The sequence below is a fragment of the Panicum virgatum genome, chromosome 4N (assembly GCF_016808335.1).
Source record: "Panicum virgatum strain AP13 chromosome 4N, P.virgatum_v5, whole genome shotgun sequence".
Taxonomy (NCBI): domain Eukaryota; kingdom Viridiplantae; phylum Streptophyta; class Magnoliopsida; order Poales; family Poaceae; genus Panicum; species Panicum virgatum.
The window spans coordinates 32,218,617-32,236,445 of record NC_053148.1 but is presented as its reverse complement, the minus strand read 5'-3'; the positions used below and the strand labels follow the sequence as shown (position 1 = coordinate 32,236,445).

General features: G+C 47.1%; 2 protein-coding genes across 2 annotated transcripts in view; one reads left to right on the top strand and one right to left on the bottom strand.

Annotated features, from left to right (window-relative positions):
- Window positions 1-14,691, bottom strand: part of LOC120669325 (E3 ubiquitin-protein ligase PUB23-like) — a 29,257-nt gene extending 14,566 nt beyond the window's left edge. Inside the window, exon 1 of the mRNA XM_039949096.1 lies at window positions 14,674-14,691. Coding sequence (XP_039805030.1) covers window positions 14,674-14,691 — 18 coding nt within the window. The remainder of the gene's footprint in view (window positions 1-14,673) is intronic.
- A 34-nt stretch (window positions 14,692-14,725) lies between these two features.
- LOC120670903 lies at window positions 14,726-16,241 on the top strand. Its single transcript, XM_039951094.1, has one exon. It carries the CDS (start codon window positions 14,876-14,878, stop codon window positions 15,677-15,679), a length of 804 nt encoding a protein of 267 aa, XP_039807028.1. The 5' UTR covers window positions 14,726-14,875; the 3' UTR covers window positions 15,680-16,241.
- The last annotated feature ends 1,588 nt before the right edge of the window (window positions 16,242-17,829 follow it).

Below are 17,829 nucleotides of genomic sequence, written 5' to 3'. Positions count from 1 at the left end.
CTTTCACACGACTCCGTCCAGGTGAATTTCTTCTCCTTCTTGAGTTGCTTTGTCCTGGGCCGGGCTATCTTGGAAAATCCTTGAATGAATCTCCGATAATACCCAGCTAATCCGAGAAAACTTCTGATCTCACTGACGTTGGTCGGTTGCTGCCAGTTGGAGACTGCTTCGACCTTCTCAGGGTCCACTGCTACTCCTTCCGCAGTCAGAATATGACCAAGGAAGGCTACTTTCTCCAGCCAGAACTCACACTTGCTGAATTTGGTGTATAGCCTATGCACTCTCAGCTTTTTCAAAACTACCTTCAGGTGCTGCTCGTGCTCCTGAATACTCTTCGAGTAAATAAGTATGTCATCGATGAAGACTATGACAAACTTATCTAACTCATCCATAAACACCTTGTTCATGAGGTTCATGAAATAAGCAGGTGCATTTGTCAGTCCAAAAGACATCACTGTGAACTCAAACTGCCCGTATCGGGTGACAAAGGCTGTCTTCGGGATATCGCTTTCCCTAATCTTGAGCTGGAAATATCCGGACCTCAGATCGATCTTGGAGAAGTACTTGGCCCCTTTTAACTGATCAAAAAGGTCATCGATCCTGGGAAGGGGGTACTTGTTCTTGATAGTGACTTCGTTTAGTGCCCGGTAATCTACACACAACCTCATACTTCCGTCCTTCTTTTTGACAAATAGAACCGAGGCTCCCCAAGGAGACGAACTTGGCCTGATGAAGCTCATTCGTTGTAACTCTTCAAGCTGCTTCTTTAATTCTGCCAATTCGGAGGCTGCCATCCTATAGGGTCTCTTGGCTATAGGGGCGGTTCCAGGGACAAGATCGATGACAAACTCTATATCCCTATCTGGTGGCATCCCAGGGAGTTCTTCCGGGAAAACATCCGGGTACTCATTTACCACTGGGACTTCTTCTAAGGACTTGTCTTCCATGCTAAACACCATCGGGTCTGATCCACTTACCCGGGTATGGCAGGTGACTCGTACTCCTTCCGGGTTTGTCAGGTGTACCACCTTGTCCGTACAACCTATAAGGCCATTGTGTCGGCTTAACCAGTCCATTCCAAGGATCACGTCTATTCCCTTGGACTTTAGTACTACTAGGTCAGCTAAAAATTCTACCCCACTTAAATTGATCCTTACCCGCAGACAACCTAGTTGACACTTGAAGTCACCTCCAGGTGTCCGGGTTATTAGGGGTGTTTTTAGTAGTACTGTGGGTATTTTGTGCTTTTCCACAAAACTCGAGGATATGAATGAGTGTGATGCTCCAGAATCAAATAACACTGTTGCAAGAGCTGAGCTGACTAGGTACTCACCGAGCACTACGCCCTGAGCTCCTTGAGCCTCCTGTGCGTTGATATGGTTGACGCGGGCTCGTCCAAATGACTGCTGGGGATGCCTCATCTGCTGACTGTTGTTGTTGACGTTGCTGTTGTTGCGGATGGGCACTCGGTTGGCACCGGTCAGGACTGGCTTTGGTTTGTTCACCATGTTGGAGAAGGCCGACGTAGCTGGCTTGCTCTTGGCATAGGGGCAGTCGGCGATGAAATGTCCCGTCTCACGGAAGTTGAAGCAGGCCCTCACATTGCTGTTGTTGGTGGTGACCTGGCTTGCATTACTCTGCGGGGCCCTCATGGTGATCTGGCTTCTGAGCTGGGTGTTAGGGGCCCGTGGTCTTGTCACTTGAGACTGAGTTCTGTACTGCATTGGGGCTTGGGACCTTGGTGCGTTGTAGCTGAAGCTTCTGGGCTTCTGGAACGATCCTACTGGCGGGACTTGCTCTCCAGGAACTTGCGCTTGTTATCCTTTCTTTCATCAATCTTGGCCTTCTCTATGAGGATTGCCTTGTTCATCAAAGTGTTGAAATCAGGATAGATCTGAGGGGTGAGCAGGGTCCTGAGTTCTGGGTTTAGTCCCTTCTTGAACATATCCTGCTTCTTCTCATCGTCGTCCACTTCTTCTGGTGCATAGCGAGCCAGCTCCATAAACTGGTGAGTATACTCTTCCACCGACATACTCCCTTGCTGAAGTGCGCGGAATTCATCCGCCTTGCACTTCATGGTGGCCGAGGGGATATGGTAGCGGCGGAACTCCTTCACGAATTCATTCCAAGTGATGGTGGAGGCATCTTTGGCAGTAGCGCAGTAATTCTCCCACCAGGCTAAGGCAGACCCGGTGAGTTGATGTGCTGCCAGCAGAACTTTATCTCGATCCTGGCACTCGAACGGCTCGAGCTTCCTCTGGATCACACGCAGCCAGTCATCTGCATCCAAGGGGTTGCTGGATCCAGCAAAGGTAGGCGGCTTGGTCCTCAGAAAAGCTGTCAGCTTGTCATTCATGGTTTGTCCTCGTGGCTGCCTGTTGACAAGGGCATTGGCCAGTGTTTCTAGGATGTGGGTCTGATTGTGGATTATTTGTGCCAGGTCCACGAGGGGTGGTGGTGGTGGCAGTGGCACTTCTTGATTTTCTCCTCGGTTTTGGCTCACTTCTTGTTCATCCTGAGGAGGGTTCTGTCCATTAGGCTGTACTCCCATACCAGCGACTGCTGGGTTCCGAATGCGGGAGGCCCTCGTAACGCTTCGGGAAGCCATATGTAAATTAGGTAGAGTTTTTGTGAGATTGGGATTAAGTGATATTTAAGTTGTTTAATTCATATTTTTGAAAAAGGCAGAGCTATCTTCTGCCGACAAGCACACAACTAACAAGCACACAAACATAGCAAACAACAAGCACACAAACATAGCAAACAACAAGCACACAAACATAGCAAACAACAAGCACAAACAACTTTATTACTGCAAGGGGGGTACAACACGAGGCAAGACTAACCACGTACTACACGTCCGGGTATAGGTTCACACTAAGGGTACAACTCAAGCCAGAGGAGCTGGGAGGGTACAACACTCGGATGGCATCAGGCATTCTACTCGTGGGGCGAGCCTTCTTCTGTGGCGGAGTGCGCGAGTAGACCTTGCTCGCCGTCCTCTAAGTTCCCGTTCTCCTGGGGTTGCGTAGCAGCTTCTCCTTCACCAACGGCAGTAGACCCTTCGGGGTTCTCGGGTAGGGCTTGTGGGGTTATCACGAGTGGCCCCCATCCTATGACGGGTGTCCCGAGTAGAACATGGTCTTCCCCAATTGCCGGAACTGGGTTTCCACTTCTGGTCCATTCTTGCATACGCCGGTCTCGGGCTTGCCTGAGGCTCTCCTGAGCAACTGCTTCGCTGCTGACCGCGGCTGCGGCTCTTGCCTCGGCTTGGGCTGCTCGTACCTGTTGTAGTCTCACCGCGAGCTCTGCTTGCTCAGCTCGATGGGTCTGCTCCCTCAGAATGTTGGCTTGCTCGTCAAAGAGCTGATCCAAGGTGGCTAGGTAGGTAGCCACTTGGTACAGGGGGTCCACTTCATGGCGGCGGCGTTCCAGACTTCTCATGCGTGCTTCCCAAACTAGGGTTCTGATGGCCAGCGGAAAGAACCTCATTGGCGTGGGGGCTAGGTGTTCTTCGAAAATCCGGCACAGGTAACGAAGTGCCTTCCTGATGGCCAAAGGATAGGTGTCTTGATGCCTAAATCCCATAGCGGTCACTCGCCATGACTGGATGTCGGGGTAGCGATCACTTCTGGCGATGACTATGATCACCCTGCAGCGGAGAGTGCCATGATGCTCGTACTCTCTGCTGTAGTACCTTGGGCGCTCCATGACACCAAGGCTTTCCAAGGCGTTGATCAATATGCTGGGGAAGCCAGGTGCAGCTTGGCAGTCGCCCTGGGTCCATCCTTCCTCAGCCATCTGAAAACAAAGATAGGGTGAAAAACTTGCACAATTATTTGGGGTACACAAAGGGAGTAGATGATATTTATTATTGCAACATGGTGGGATACAGACTTCATGGATACACGATTATTAGAGCAGAGGTTCTAGCTTAGGGGGGGCTACTCCTATCATGGGGACTCTTCCTCAATCCTAAGAGGGCGCTTCTTCAGTGGAAGATACTAATCCATCACGTCATCTTCGGTCTGAGTACCTTTATCCCAGTGGGTTTCTTCGGGTTCTTCTTCTTCGGTTTGAGTACCTACATCCCAATGGGTTTCCATGGGTTCTTCTTCTTCTTCTTCCTCTATCCATCCACCTATTCCTCTGCGAGCCTCGTACTCTTGCATTCGGGCTTGGAGAGCGGCTAGGGAATTCTCGGCGCGTGTGGCTCTCGCCTGTTGTTCTTCCCGTTCTGTCTAATTTTCTTGCATTTGGACTTGGAGAGCGGCTAGGGAATATTCGGCGTGTACAGCTCTTGTCTGTTGTTCATCCAGCTCTTGGGTTGCCTTCTCTGCTCTGTGGATTTGTTGCTTCAGTTGTGCTGCTTGTTCGCGGTAGAGCTCATCCAGGCCGGTGAGATAGATGGATAGGTGAGAAACTGTGTCTTCTAGGTCTTCTTCTCTTCCAAGTCCTCTCATCCGGGCAATCTATGTGCGCCCTCTTCTTTCAGTCGGCGGGAAAAATCCCATAGGAGTCCGCTGAAGGTGATGCCTGTAGATCACGCGTAGGCATCGCAGGGCTTTACGAGCGGCTTTTCGATAGGTGTATGGGAAGCGGAAACCAGTGGTGGAGATGAACAAAGGGTCCACATCTGGGTAGTGGGTGCTCTTTCCCATGAAGATCATCAGATCGCACCGAAGAGTGCCCTTGGAGTCGTACTCCCAGTAGATAAACTCTGGTGGGTCCATAACTCCAATGCGTTCCAGGCTGAGTATCAGTAACTTGGGAAGGCCGGGCTCTGCGTGGCAGATTCCGCCAATCCATCCATTATCAGCCATCTGGAACAGGGCAAGAACCAGGGGTGAGTGTTTGTGTGAAAGAAGGATTAAGGAAAGGAAAGTCCTAGTGAAAAAGGGCCAGAAAAGGGTTTCGCTCCTAGGGTCACGTCCTACGGCCAACCTACGGCTCTGATACCACCTGAAGCGTCCCCTCATAAGAGAAGACTTAAATGTGTTACAAACATCAGTCACAGGAGGCTGATGACACATTTATTACATCAGATGGTTCATTACCGTACAACTCTCCGCGGTAGTGAGCAGAGTAGCGCCACTATCGCTAGGATTACAATCCGCACACACGCTACGATATTAAATATAAAAAGAAAGTCATCAGAGTCTTGCACCATGCGGTAACTCCTGCGGGTGACCCAAATCCAAAGGCAAGGCTGGGTGCAGGATGGTACCCCTACTCAACGCCGTCAGGTACAAAGTCTGGATCTTCCTCTGTAAAAATAAAGAATGAGGTGAGTACAAACGTACTCAGCAAGTCCAACCACACCACGGAGGGGTATAAATAGAATATAATGCACAGGGTAAATCAAGGATAAGGCTAGGGTTTGATTTGCGAAAAGCAATATTTTATGCCGGGGATCATTTGAAAGAAAACATTTTTCCAAAATCAGTTTTCTTGTACCGAGTAACACAAAGGGTTGATCCCCACAGGATCCAAGTTTTAAGCCGCTACCGGACTCCTCATCCGCCGTAGCACACGGCACAACTGCCGGACGCATTTCCAAAACAACTCACACCAACCCATCCCAAAGTAAACACTAGTTGTGAGACCACACCGTAACTTGCCCAGTACCGTGGGCACGGCTATTCGAATAGATTCTTAACTCTGTAGAGGTGTGCAGCTTTACCCACAAGCGGGGTACTGCAACTCGATCACCTTAGTGTCGGTGCAGATCCCAACAAAGCCATTACCCACCTTAGCTAGACCTGACTAGCCGTCACGGGATGCACCAAGGGGTCATCGACCTTTCACCTGGGTTTAACCGGGGCATAAGTCACACGGGGCTTATCCCTTTTCCTTAGTCACCCGTTGCTCTCAGCTCTCCTGATGGCTATCAGACTAACTAGTGAGATTTATGCTAAGGCGTTGCCCATTCAACGGTCGAGTGGTTTGCATGAAAGTGGAGTTAGGTGAGATGTAACACCAACTCAGTCCTTAGTTGTGACAAGATGGATATCTCCCTTCCTTGCCCTGCCATACAGGCACGAGCACACCAATCAGCAAATCATACAGAAATGCCATCCATCCCGTCTAGACTCGTCTTTCGAAAATCCACTTTTATCCCTTCCCACACACACACACCTTTTCTTTATAAAACAAGTTGTATAAAGTAGCAGGTCCTAAGCGTTCTAGTATCGATTAACGTCCAGGCAAAATCAGACATTAATCTAGGTGGTCAAGGAATGGTTATCACAAATCAAGGGGTGGCTATCCAACCATGTTTTCATGCAAGCAAAACATATGCAAATTTGTAAAACAGGCCAATGGGTGGTGTTTATAAAAACTAGGACAAAAACATGCATCAAAGGATGGGATTGAACTTGCCGTCTTCGAAGCCTTCGGGGAAGTCCTGATCAAGGTGCTATCCTTCGGGCTCGGGATTGCAGAACTGATCCTCGTTCGCTTGCTCACAGTACTGCTCGTCAACAGGCTCTCCTTCGTTCACACCGTGATCTACGACGCATACACACAAACACACAATCAAGAAAAAGAAATAAAAGCTTTATCGTTGAGCTCGATTTAGAAATAATTAAGATATGGAGTTCGGAGTAATATTCTCGGACGGTTTCCTAATGGCATGGTCAAAATTACGTCATGAGTGGCGTGGTAAAGTTTTAGATAGATCCGAGGTCGTTTGGCGCATGAAATGATAGGTTATATACATGTCTAGGGATTAAACAAGGATCCAGGGACTTGTTTGTAAATATATTTGAGAAGGTAGGGACTTGGTTTGTATTTTAGAACTTTTCTGGGTCAATATGGAAAAGGCCAGGGGTTTATTTATAAATATGTTATATGAGAGGAGGGTTTATTTCGAAATATATTAAAGGAAGGGTTTGATTTGCCAAAATGTTAAAGGGTGGAAGGGCTCTTAAGTAATTAGGAGAGAGGGGAGGGGGTTCTGGGCATATTTGCCCTTCTTCTTCCCCCTTCTCGCGACAGGAACAGAGGAAGGGCGGTGGCGCATCGGCGGCGCCGATTCCGGCGGCCTGGGGGCTCGGGGGTGGCTGCGGAGTGAGGGAAAAGGGAGAGGGGAAAGAGAGGACTCGATCCCCGGCCTCACCTCGTGCGGGGGTGGCGCGCGGCGGCCTGGCCACGGCGGCCAGCGGCGGCGGGTGGAGGCGCTAGCGGCAGCGGCGCTGTAGCTGAGGAAAGGGGGCTAGGGTTGGCGGTGTGGCTCATGGTGGTGGGTGTGGTGCTCGGGGGGCTCTTTATAGCCGAGGAAAGGCGGTGGGGGGGCCGTGGCGGTGAGGTCGGCCGGCGAGCGGTGCGGGCGGAGTTAATGGCGATGGGGCCGGTCACGGTGCTGTGGAAGCGGTGGCGCGTAGCGGGCGTGCAGAGGGCGGTGGCGTGGGCGTCGAGAACGTCGTTGAACACATGGAGCGGGCCGGCGTCGAGCGGAGTGACGCGAGCGGTGAGGGGGGGGGGGGGGGCGAGCAGCGTGCGTGCGTGGCCGGCGGCGGGGGCGGCACAGGGCGGTGCTGTTACTGGCGGCGCGCGTCGTGCGCACGTGGGTGGGGCCGAGAGCGGTAGCGAGCAGGACCGGGGCGGCCGCCGAGCGGCGCGCGTCGCGGGGCGCACGCGCGCGTCAAGGCGACGAGGAGGCTGGGCGTGCGCGGCGGAGAAGGTGACAAGACTCGTCGAGCAGCGGCGAGCGGCGCGACGGGGGTCCTGGGCACGCGGAGCGCGTGCGCGGGGCCGAGCAGGGGAGCGGTGGCGTGCGGGGTACAGCGGGGCGCACGGCGTGTCGGTGCCGCGGTGTGGCAAGCTCGGCGCGGCGAGCGTGTGTGCATGGGTGCACGGCTCGGGGTGGCTCGGCGCGGCGCGGTGCGTGGCCCGGGAGGACGTGCAAGGGTGAGCGGGAGGCGGGGCGCGGCTCGGGGGCGAGCGGGAGGAGAGTGGCAGAGGGAGCTGGGCCGGGCGGTGCCGGGGGGGCGAGCGGCGTTCGGGGGGCGCGCGTGGGAGCAGAGCAGAGGAGGGAGAAGGAAGGAGAGAGGGGAGAGAAAAAGAAAAGAAAAGGAAAATGGAAAAAAAGAAAAGAAAAAGAAAAGGAGGGGAGAGAGAGAGAAAAAGGAGAGGGAGCGGGAGAGATTCGGGCCGCAATCGCGGCGTCCGGTCGGCCACGCGTGGCGTCAGGCACGCGCGCGCAGTCGGGTGCGACGCGCGGGTGGAGGGCGAACAGGGAAAAGGCCGGGGTTGGAAATCGGGCTCTTGGATTAGGGAAAGTTTCCGGGAAAAAGGGTTCGGGGTTTAGGAGGGTTTTGAGCTCAACGATGAAAAGTATTTTGAAAAAATTATTTTTAGCGTGTGATTTATTTGGTGCATTTTTCGGGTCGTTACAGTTACCCCAACTCCAGATAGCTTAACCCATTGGCAACGAAATAGAGGCACCCGTAGGCACTGGCGATGCTTCCTTCTGGACGAGCTCGATTACGAACACATTTCTTGAGTACCCCCATGAACCTTTCGAATGGGAACATATTGTGTAGAAATACTGGTCCGAGGATATCAATATCTTTCACAAGATGCTGACTGCGTCAAATGCTGTCTTCTTATCAATCGGAAGTGCTGGTGATGCGACTAGCTGATTCGCGACGTCCTTATAGCGCATCGTGTATCCCCGAAAGGTAGTGCCATCACCGTTGGATGGAGATTAACGACGTATACTTATTTCGAAATAAAGTTTCTTTAGCTTCTAGATGGTTTCAATGTGAGCCTGAATAAATACATTACTAGAGTGTCAAAATAATCCATTCATAATACAAAAAATTCTAATATACTCATTTCATTAATTCATTCATGAATACAAAAATCAACTATCCACAATATGATCATATATACAAGTACATCACATGAAGTGTCTACACTCATTCTAAAAATTTCTACTATCCACATACTCATCTAAATCTAAATGAAAATCACACCTACGTATGCAATCTAAATGTCCAAGAAATGAGCTAGCTACACATTTTCTTTATTTCTAAAGCATGAAATGAGCTATACAAGCCAAGGAAGAAGAGAAAAACAAGCCCCAAACCTTTAGCGCCGATGGATGGACGGGGAATCAAAGATCTTCACAAATGTGGTGAAGAAATGAGCAAGAACTCCTCTCTCCCGAGTCAAGAACAGTAAGAACAAGTGAGCTGAATGGCTCGGGCGGGGGGAGAGGGAAGGGGATAAGGGGGCCAAGGAGTTTTATCCCGGTTAGAGACACCAACCGGGACAAAAAGGGGGGCCCTTTATCCCGGTTGGTGCCTCCAACCGGGGCAAAAGGCCCCTGTCCCCCCGCTGGCCTGGCTAGCCGTTGGACCCGGGACAAAAGCCACCTATTGTTCCGGACCCAAAGGCTGCCGGGACAAATGGCTTGGAACAAAAGCCTGTTCTGTAGTAGTGAATGACAAGACGCCAAGCGTTAAGCTTTGCGACCACGAACAAGCACAATGAGTAAAGAGCAGGCACGATGGACCGAAAGATGATTATACTGTTATGTTATTCCTGTGAGATGGTTGCCCAGTTAAAACTATCAAAATAGCTCTTCATTCTCTTGTTTTGCCGGACCAGCTACAGTACTTTGAGTTCCATCATAGATCTTACTGTGTAATTAATTTTGCTCCTTTAACGAAATGACACGCGAATCTTTTGCTTGTTCAGAAAAAAAAATGCTAGCTACTCGATTGAATCGCACAGGTCCTCCTTTTCTAGATCGTTCCATCATGGATCAGCAATGCTCCATGGATCAGATAACAAAGCAGTGAACACTCTCTTATCGACAGAACAAGAGGGGCCCGTCTCCTTTGTAGTCCTCCTCCTCCTCCTTTAATAGAGTGCCAAGGTTGCTGCATTCCACGGCTGCAACAAAGCAAGAACACAACCATGCATATCGCTCCAATAAAGAAGAAAAAATCCACTTGTCTGAAGCACAATAATTGCATCGTTCGACGAGTGTACTAGACTACCAACACGTAGCTAGGGTGGACTTTCAGGGCCAAAATTCAGCAACAATGATTCAGACACTGCTTATTTCTCAAATTATACTGAATTAGGAGGGCATGACATTGATTTGAGCTGTGTGATTGTACGAATTAGGAGGTAGTTCTTTACTTGTTTACATGTAACACGTATGGTTGGGTAGGCAAGGCAATCGTCAGGATCTGCCTGGATGTTCTGCACGTTTTGGTTTATACCTATTGACACTCCAATTCAACAATCAAAGGCGAACTGTGCAGGTGGTACATAAGCTAATAATAAGCTGTACACGTGTACGTGTACATTCTCTCTTTCTTCTAACTTAATCGTTCATTAGTGTTGGGGATCTGGCTTAATCTCCACCAATCATTCCTTAACAATGATTAAATGGAAGAACTTCGCTATCAAATCGACCGCGCGGTAGCTTGCATTGCTGCCACAAACAAGATCTCCATCAAGAACCCCAGCTCAGAGCCAGTGAGTCGTACGCCTTCCATTCAGATCTCGACCACGGTGCTCAAATTTCGCCGAACCGGCTGTACATGTGGAGCACGCTAGGAGAGCGAGCGTTTTGCATCTCAAATATCGTTGGTTTGATTGGTTAGTTTGATGATTAAGAAAGGTCGACAGCCGAGGCAAGTAGGGCAGGGTATATGATGGGTTTGTTTTCTTCTCCGCTTGCACAAAAGCGACCCCCTCGTGCCAATCATGCAGTTTGCAGACCAGGTCACTGCCGTGGTCTCACAGCAGGTCACTTTCTTGGCATTGCAGCTAGCACTTGTTGGGGGTTCTGTGGTTGGAATAAGTGAGCAATGGCCAATGCCCAATGGTATCAAATTTTCAGATTACGTTTTTGTATTCATTCGTCGACTAGTAGTTCCTGCCTTCAACCCTAAGAAAATTTCCATTTGCATGCATGGCTTATTGCAGGAGGCTGTACATATAATTATTCCTGAAAGATATGTAAATTGGTATTCAACAAGCCTTGTTTCTTACTAGGGGTTATCTTGTTAATTGTGACGAGTTTTCGGACCCACCACAACTCTCACAGGTCAAAGGATCATCCAACAATAACATAGTCCAACAGTGTGTCATCTTGACGACCTCTACGACAAATAAACAGAAGAGTAAAGTCCATCACTGATCCCTAAACTTGTGTCGTTGTGTCATCCCGGTCCCTAAACTCACAAATCCACCGTTCAGGTCATCAAACTTGTCCATCTGTGTCATCTCAGTCCATAAACTTGTTCCACTATGTCATCTCGGTCCCTAAACTAGAAAATCAAACGTTTACGTCCTCAAATTTGTTCAATCATGTCATTCCGGTCTCTAAACTTGATTTTGAGTCTCATACGGGTCAAAACGAGGCGATCTAAAATCTATATATCAAAAAGTAATTCATAACATTTTCATATGAACTTGAATGAAGATAAACTTTATATCAAAATGGTAGTCCTCCACGTAATCTACAATTTTGTAGTTGAAATATTTTTGAATTAAAACTGTTTAGGGTCTCAAAATATTGTTGTAAGTTTATAGATTTTAAAATTTAAAAGTTAAAAATTAAATTTTGGGACTAAACAATTTTAATAAAAAACTTTTCAACTGCAAAGTTGTAGATCACGTTGAGAGATACAATTTTGATATAAAGTTTGTCTTCATTTGAGTTCATATGAAAAATTTATAAATTTTTTTTTGATATAAAGGTTTTAGATCGTCCGGTTTGGACTTAGATGAGACTCAAAACCAAATTTAGGGACTGGGATGACACGACTGGACAAGTTTGAGGATCTAAACAGATGGTTTATAAATTTAGGGATTGGAATGACATAGCCAAATAAATTTGAGGACCTAAATGATCGATTTATGAATTCAGGGACCGGGATGACACAGTCGAACTAGTTTAGGGACCGGTGACACACTTTACTCTAAATAGAATAAGGGTATGTTAGGCCTGTGCTTGCGATCTAATTCCTGTATTTTTGCCATGATTCGGCTTTCCAATTTTTATATGCACTGGTTGTGCAATGTGCTTTCATTCTCAAGGGGGAAAATCACCGCATTCATAGTAAAATCCAAGGTTTTATTTATACATCTATATATTACTACTCTTCCGGAATTTAAATTGCATGAGTCCTAATAAAGCACAAAGTATTGTCAATTGGTATACAGTAATCAGTGGTTGATGTGAACATGTCCACCCAATTGACCATGGGTTTAGTCTCATTATCTTTTGCATATTGAACGAGTGGGTCGGCTAGCTAAAGTTGGGAAGTGACTCTTCTAACTTTACCTAAAAAAGAGGTTGCGGTCCAACAAAGTTATAACACTAAGGAAGCGGTCTTTGGGAGTATGAATCCGTGTAACAATAAGAACCCCATACGAAAAGCTGCCAAATGCATAATTTCACGCATGAATAAGGAAAGAAACCAAAGCAGAAGGAAAGAAGTGGAAGAATAGAAAAGTGAGAAGTGCAAATCTCGTGGTTGTCATGGCAAGTAAAATATGCGTGTGTAACCATCTGCAACTGCAAGTGAAAACCTAGCAGGCTGGGGGAGTTGTCAAACTGAATTTTCAATCTCTTCTTGATACACGTGCAGCTCCCATATATATAAAATACTGACAAAATGTATATATTTAAGGCAAGCGCGAGTTTTCTCCATTTATAAGAATTACAGTTGCATATAATTGCATTACCTTTTAAACAACAAACTTTAATTAGGCCCAACATTGTGCGTAAACACAAATATAGAAGGAAATAATAAGCTCAGCATCAACTAAATTGAAAGAGAAAAAACAGAATAGTTATGCACTCAAACGGTGCTTATTATATATCCTAGCAACTAGGTTCAGGATTATAGTAATGTTTTTCCATCTCATAATAGAAAAATATCTAGATAACTTCTTTGTAGAAAGAAAAAACATCTAGCTAACTGATAGTGCTAATTAATGCTCATGGATAAATCCACTATCCTAGAAAACAAAAGGCTGTGGGTATATTTATAAATTAATTTAAGTTTTTCTTATCCTCCTCTGGCGCAGGCCATGCTTAATCTCTTAATCTTTTTGCAACAAGTGTCCTTCCAAAGTGAATGGAGATGTCCAATAATTGCACTAGTTAGTTGATCTGCTTTAGAGCATTTTGTTTGGTGTGGGGTTGGTACACGTAGCTGACAAACGTGGAAAAGGTTTAAACCATGGTGCAATCACTTTTCAATTGGCTTTTGGGGCATAGAGTGGAGCTGGTCAGTAACAGAACTCCTGCACAGAGAAGAGAAACGGAATTGACATGACAATGGTTAGATATTTCACACAGTAAGTGTTTGTAGTTAAGAATAATGCATCACAGTAGACTTTCTAGAACTCGATCAGCGGCGGAGCCAGCGGGTCTAGCCCCCCCTACTGGCCGGCTGCCCATGGAGCCTCCAGGCTTCATCATCTTGTCTAGCATTCAAATAACAGTGTTTAGCCTCCCTAAACACAATCTCACGTTTGCTCAGCCCCCCTAATCCTTCAGCCTGGCTCCGCCCCTGGACTAGATCAGCAAGGAGCAAATTGTGCAAATGATTGCTGTCAATAAGCATTTCACAAACAAGTGCCCCTTGTTTTCTTTCTCTAGATCCTCGCTCCATTGCATTATCGGGACCGGTGATTCCAAATGTACCTTGTGGGGTGCGGATCGGTACATATTTAGCAGATACAAAGGTAAAGGCAAGGGATGGTATGAAAGACAAATTTCTTTTGATTTTCACTATCCGTAGATCAATCATCCCAGGCCAATACCAAATATTCACCATAGTGTTGGACTAATAATGCCTAATTTGCACTGGAATGGGATTTATTTGATTCCAACTCCCAATCAAGTCATTCATAAGGAATGAACATGGCTGCAGGATGGCTTCACATCAGAAATGGGTTCGCGGGGATTCTTCTGTACGTGTACGTCGATGATGTATAAATGACTTCTGAATTGTTACAAGAATTCTCTTAATAATTTATTATATGATATTTTGCTTCTATCTCTATTTCAGTTTTATTAAATTTGATTGGTCAAGGTCGGGGATACTTACTATTTCTATCAATATCTAGTTGTATATCAATTTGTCAGCATTCCACTCTAAAATAGAATCGCGGTTTCAAAACCTAGAAATCAATAGAACCAGTTTTCAACTTTTTAAATCAACATGCTTTTGATTTAAAATGGGCACATTAGTACTACTGTCTGTTAGATACTTGTGTATTTTATAGAGAATGAACAAAATGTCCGCATCCCACCATGCTAAGTGGCATGGGAGGTCCTTGTGAAGAACTTCGCAGTGCCTCCTAGTACCTCCTAGTGAGCTCCCATGTAAGGCCTCTTGTCGAACTACTTTGACATTCCTCAAGCTTAAATTTTAAGTTTTTTTTGTAGATAGGATAAAGGACGTGGTAAGATCTAGCTGGCTCCATATTTTTGGAATGATACATGATGTGCACAAACAAGAACAGAATGAATAGTTGTAACTTGCATTGTGTTTGCCGAATTTGAAATAACATATAAAATCTTGCAGAAACAATTTTGAGAAAAAAAACTGTTGAGCCCCACCAAGACTGTAGCTCCATGCTCCCACCACTGAAGAAAACCCCTAAAAAACTCCACAAGTTGCTTACCACTTTGGGCAGCGCCATCCCCCAGCTTCCCTATAAAAAGCCCCCCACCTCCACCCTCCTCCTCCTCGTGCTGAAACGCAAACCCTCCAAAGTAACCCCACAAAGGAACTCTCTCACCACGAACCAGCTGCAAACAACCTCGAGAGCCAGTGCAAGAAATCGAGTCGAGCAGCAGCTGCAGAGCAACTCATCTCATCAGGAGATGGCGGTGGAGCCGAACATGGCGCGGCGTCTGTGGCACGTGGTGCGCGCCGTGCTGTTCATGCTCCGCAAGGGCGTGTCGAAGCGGAAGCTGGCCATGGACCTCCACCTCCTCCTCCAACGCGGCAAGATCGCCGGCAAGGCGCTGGGCAACCTCATGACCGCATACGGCCACCACCACAACAACGCGGCGGCCGAGGCGGCGGTGCCGCCGCCGCCGCAGTTCTCGTGCCGCGCCCTCGACCCGGCCCTCGCCGTCTACGACCCGCGCGGCGTCCGCGAGGTGGAGTTCAGCTGCAGCAACACCCCCTCGTACCCGTCCCTCCACCTCATCCCCACCGGCAAGCGCCGCCGCCGCAACAACCGCCGCACCCACCGCGGCGCCAACGGCGCGGAGCCGGGGTGGTACAACTACGACGCGGCGGACATTGCCAGGGTCTTCGAGATCCTCAACAACAACGAGCAGCTCCTCGGCGCCGGCAGCGACGATGCCTCGCCGGGCGCCGATGACCAGCCGTCGCCGCTCGCGCTGATCGCCACGCCGTCCCCCGCGCTGTGGGCGAGCTTCGGCCGCACGCCCGCGCACGTGAGGCAGCTGAGGATCACCGACTCGCCGTTCCCGCTGAGGGACGACGCGGCCGGGGACGGCGGCCAGGTGGACCGGGAGGCCGAGGAGTTCATCAAGAAGTTCTATGACCAGCTGCGCACGCAGCAGAGCCTCGCCACCGCTACCGCCACGCCCGACTACGGCCACGGCTCGTACGGCGGGTATGCGGCGGCGCGGCCGGTCTCCGGCGTCGCCTAATTAAGGAGACATCTCGTCCACACATATATGTCCATAGCATGTTAGTCTCAACCTTTTTTTTTTGTTCAAGTGTGAAGTGTGTATGTGCTATATGGGTATAGTATATCTAGTACATGATGCTTGTGCATGGATCGAAGCATGTTAGTAGAGAGATAGGAAGCTACACTAGAGCTTGGCGAGCGAGAGATTTTGCACAAGGTCATGTTTGCAAGCTAGATCCATGCATGCATAGTATATATGCTGTACACACTATATGTGTATATTTTGCTGGTGACATGTACTTTATTGCAGTTAAGGTACATGATGGAAAGACATTAGAACACCAAAAAAAATATTTGTAGTGATGATATTCAATAGTAGAAGTTTGTCATGTGTGTGTGTGGTTCCTCAGCTCCTCTTGTCCTGCTAACCACAAGAGAACCTGTACTTGTGTTGTTCTAGAAACCTCCACGACATGTAATTTTCACAAAATCTTCGGTTGGCATGCTGTCGCGGATCGATCAAGCTGTCTTACATCAGAGAATCGTCTAATCATGAATATAGAAAGAAGATCTCTGTCTCATAGCTAGCATCTAATTAAGATTTCAATTTTTTGTTCCATTTTCTTGATCTTGCAAACAATTTCCTAATACAACTTGTTGATCTTGGTACCAAAACCGTGTGGTTTGGGTTAGGGCACAATCCCAACCCATTGTGTTTATGGGTAGTATTTATGTTGTCATATATATCATCAAAACATAAGCTTTAGAAACTATACTCTATAACCTCTGATGCCTTGGTGTGGATCCCTATTGAACTAACTCACTCTCTCTTCTCCACCAATTATATTTGTTCTCCATTTATTATGAAGACTATCTCACAACGAATGCAAGATATGATAATATCTAGCACATAGGTTTTCGTGTGGCAATAGGATCTTGCACGAGACCCGGTTTCCAACTCTTTTCCTTCTCTCTCACATTTATTATTGTGCCATATAATTAAGCTAAAAATCATATATGACTGTATAAATAATAGTATGGAAACCATCCTATATGGCTATATGATGGAGGGTTGTGACTACCTTTATGATAGGCTGAAAGGGAGAAGTAGCAAATTTCTTCCTTTCTTGAGAAAGGAGCTATCTTCACCACTAATTCTGTGTTTACTGAATGAGTAGACATGTTTATATATTCTTCTGAGATCTAGACTTGATAAGCTGAATTTTTGATCAAGTTGATATCACCGTCCCATTTAATCCCCACTTGGACCAGTGACTAGAAGTGATACCGATGCCAGCCGTCAGTGTCCTTATATCAAGTGAATATGGAATCTCCACGAGTAAGCCTGGACCGGATTAGTTAATTTCGCTAAAAATTATGTGGTTGGGATTTGGGAGTGTATATGAAATGAATAGAGTAGCATAGATGCTGCAAAAAAAATCTGGTCAAACTCAAACATACACGATTAGTGTGGTTAATTTTTTTGGCTTTCTTGTGTGTCACTAGTTAATTCAATAATCTCATACATACGTTGAAATTTGAGTGATGGTTATGTTCAACCACAACTACCTTGATGATCAAGAGGTGCAGTTGGGTTAAGAACTAATTTTTCTCTGCAAATGATTGCACTTGATGCCCTTTATTGTTAAAATTGTTCTCCTTTCAAAGGGACTCATTTCAGTAAAATTCATCCTCATGATTTTTGCTCTGTTTTTTGAACTGAGATACATTGCCCTGAATTTTTCATAATAATGGCAAGACTCTTGAAATTTGGGCAATTAAGTGGGATACGCCATTCATGTATTTAAGTTCCGAAGACAACCCATGCCCCTCTAACTGATGTTGATTTTCCATTGTATATGAAAGGAAAATTGGTCCATATTACTCCCCTCATTTATGACCAAAGCCAAATAAGCCCCCAAACTAGTTTTGGTTCAATTTACTCCTAAAACAATATCAATTGTAGCCTACTACTATATATCCATGCACAAGTTGAGTTTGAAGTTAAAACTTTGTAGCCTACTACTATAGTGCAATAGCTCATGCCAATCAAAATGTTGTCAGGTCCACTACAAGCACAGTTCAGGAAATGTAGGGGATAGCCCGACTAGTGCAGGCTTAAAAACACATATTGGTGCCAACACAATCTATACCTATTTTTTTTTAAAA

What these genes read in the sequence shown, in the direction of transcription:
- LOC120670903 (XM_039951094.1), top strand. Translation starts at nt 14,876, where the DNA reads ATGGCGGTGGAGCCGAACATGGCGCGGCGTCTGTGGCACGTGGTGCGC.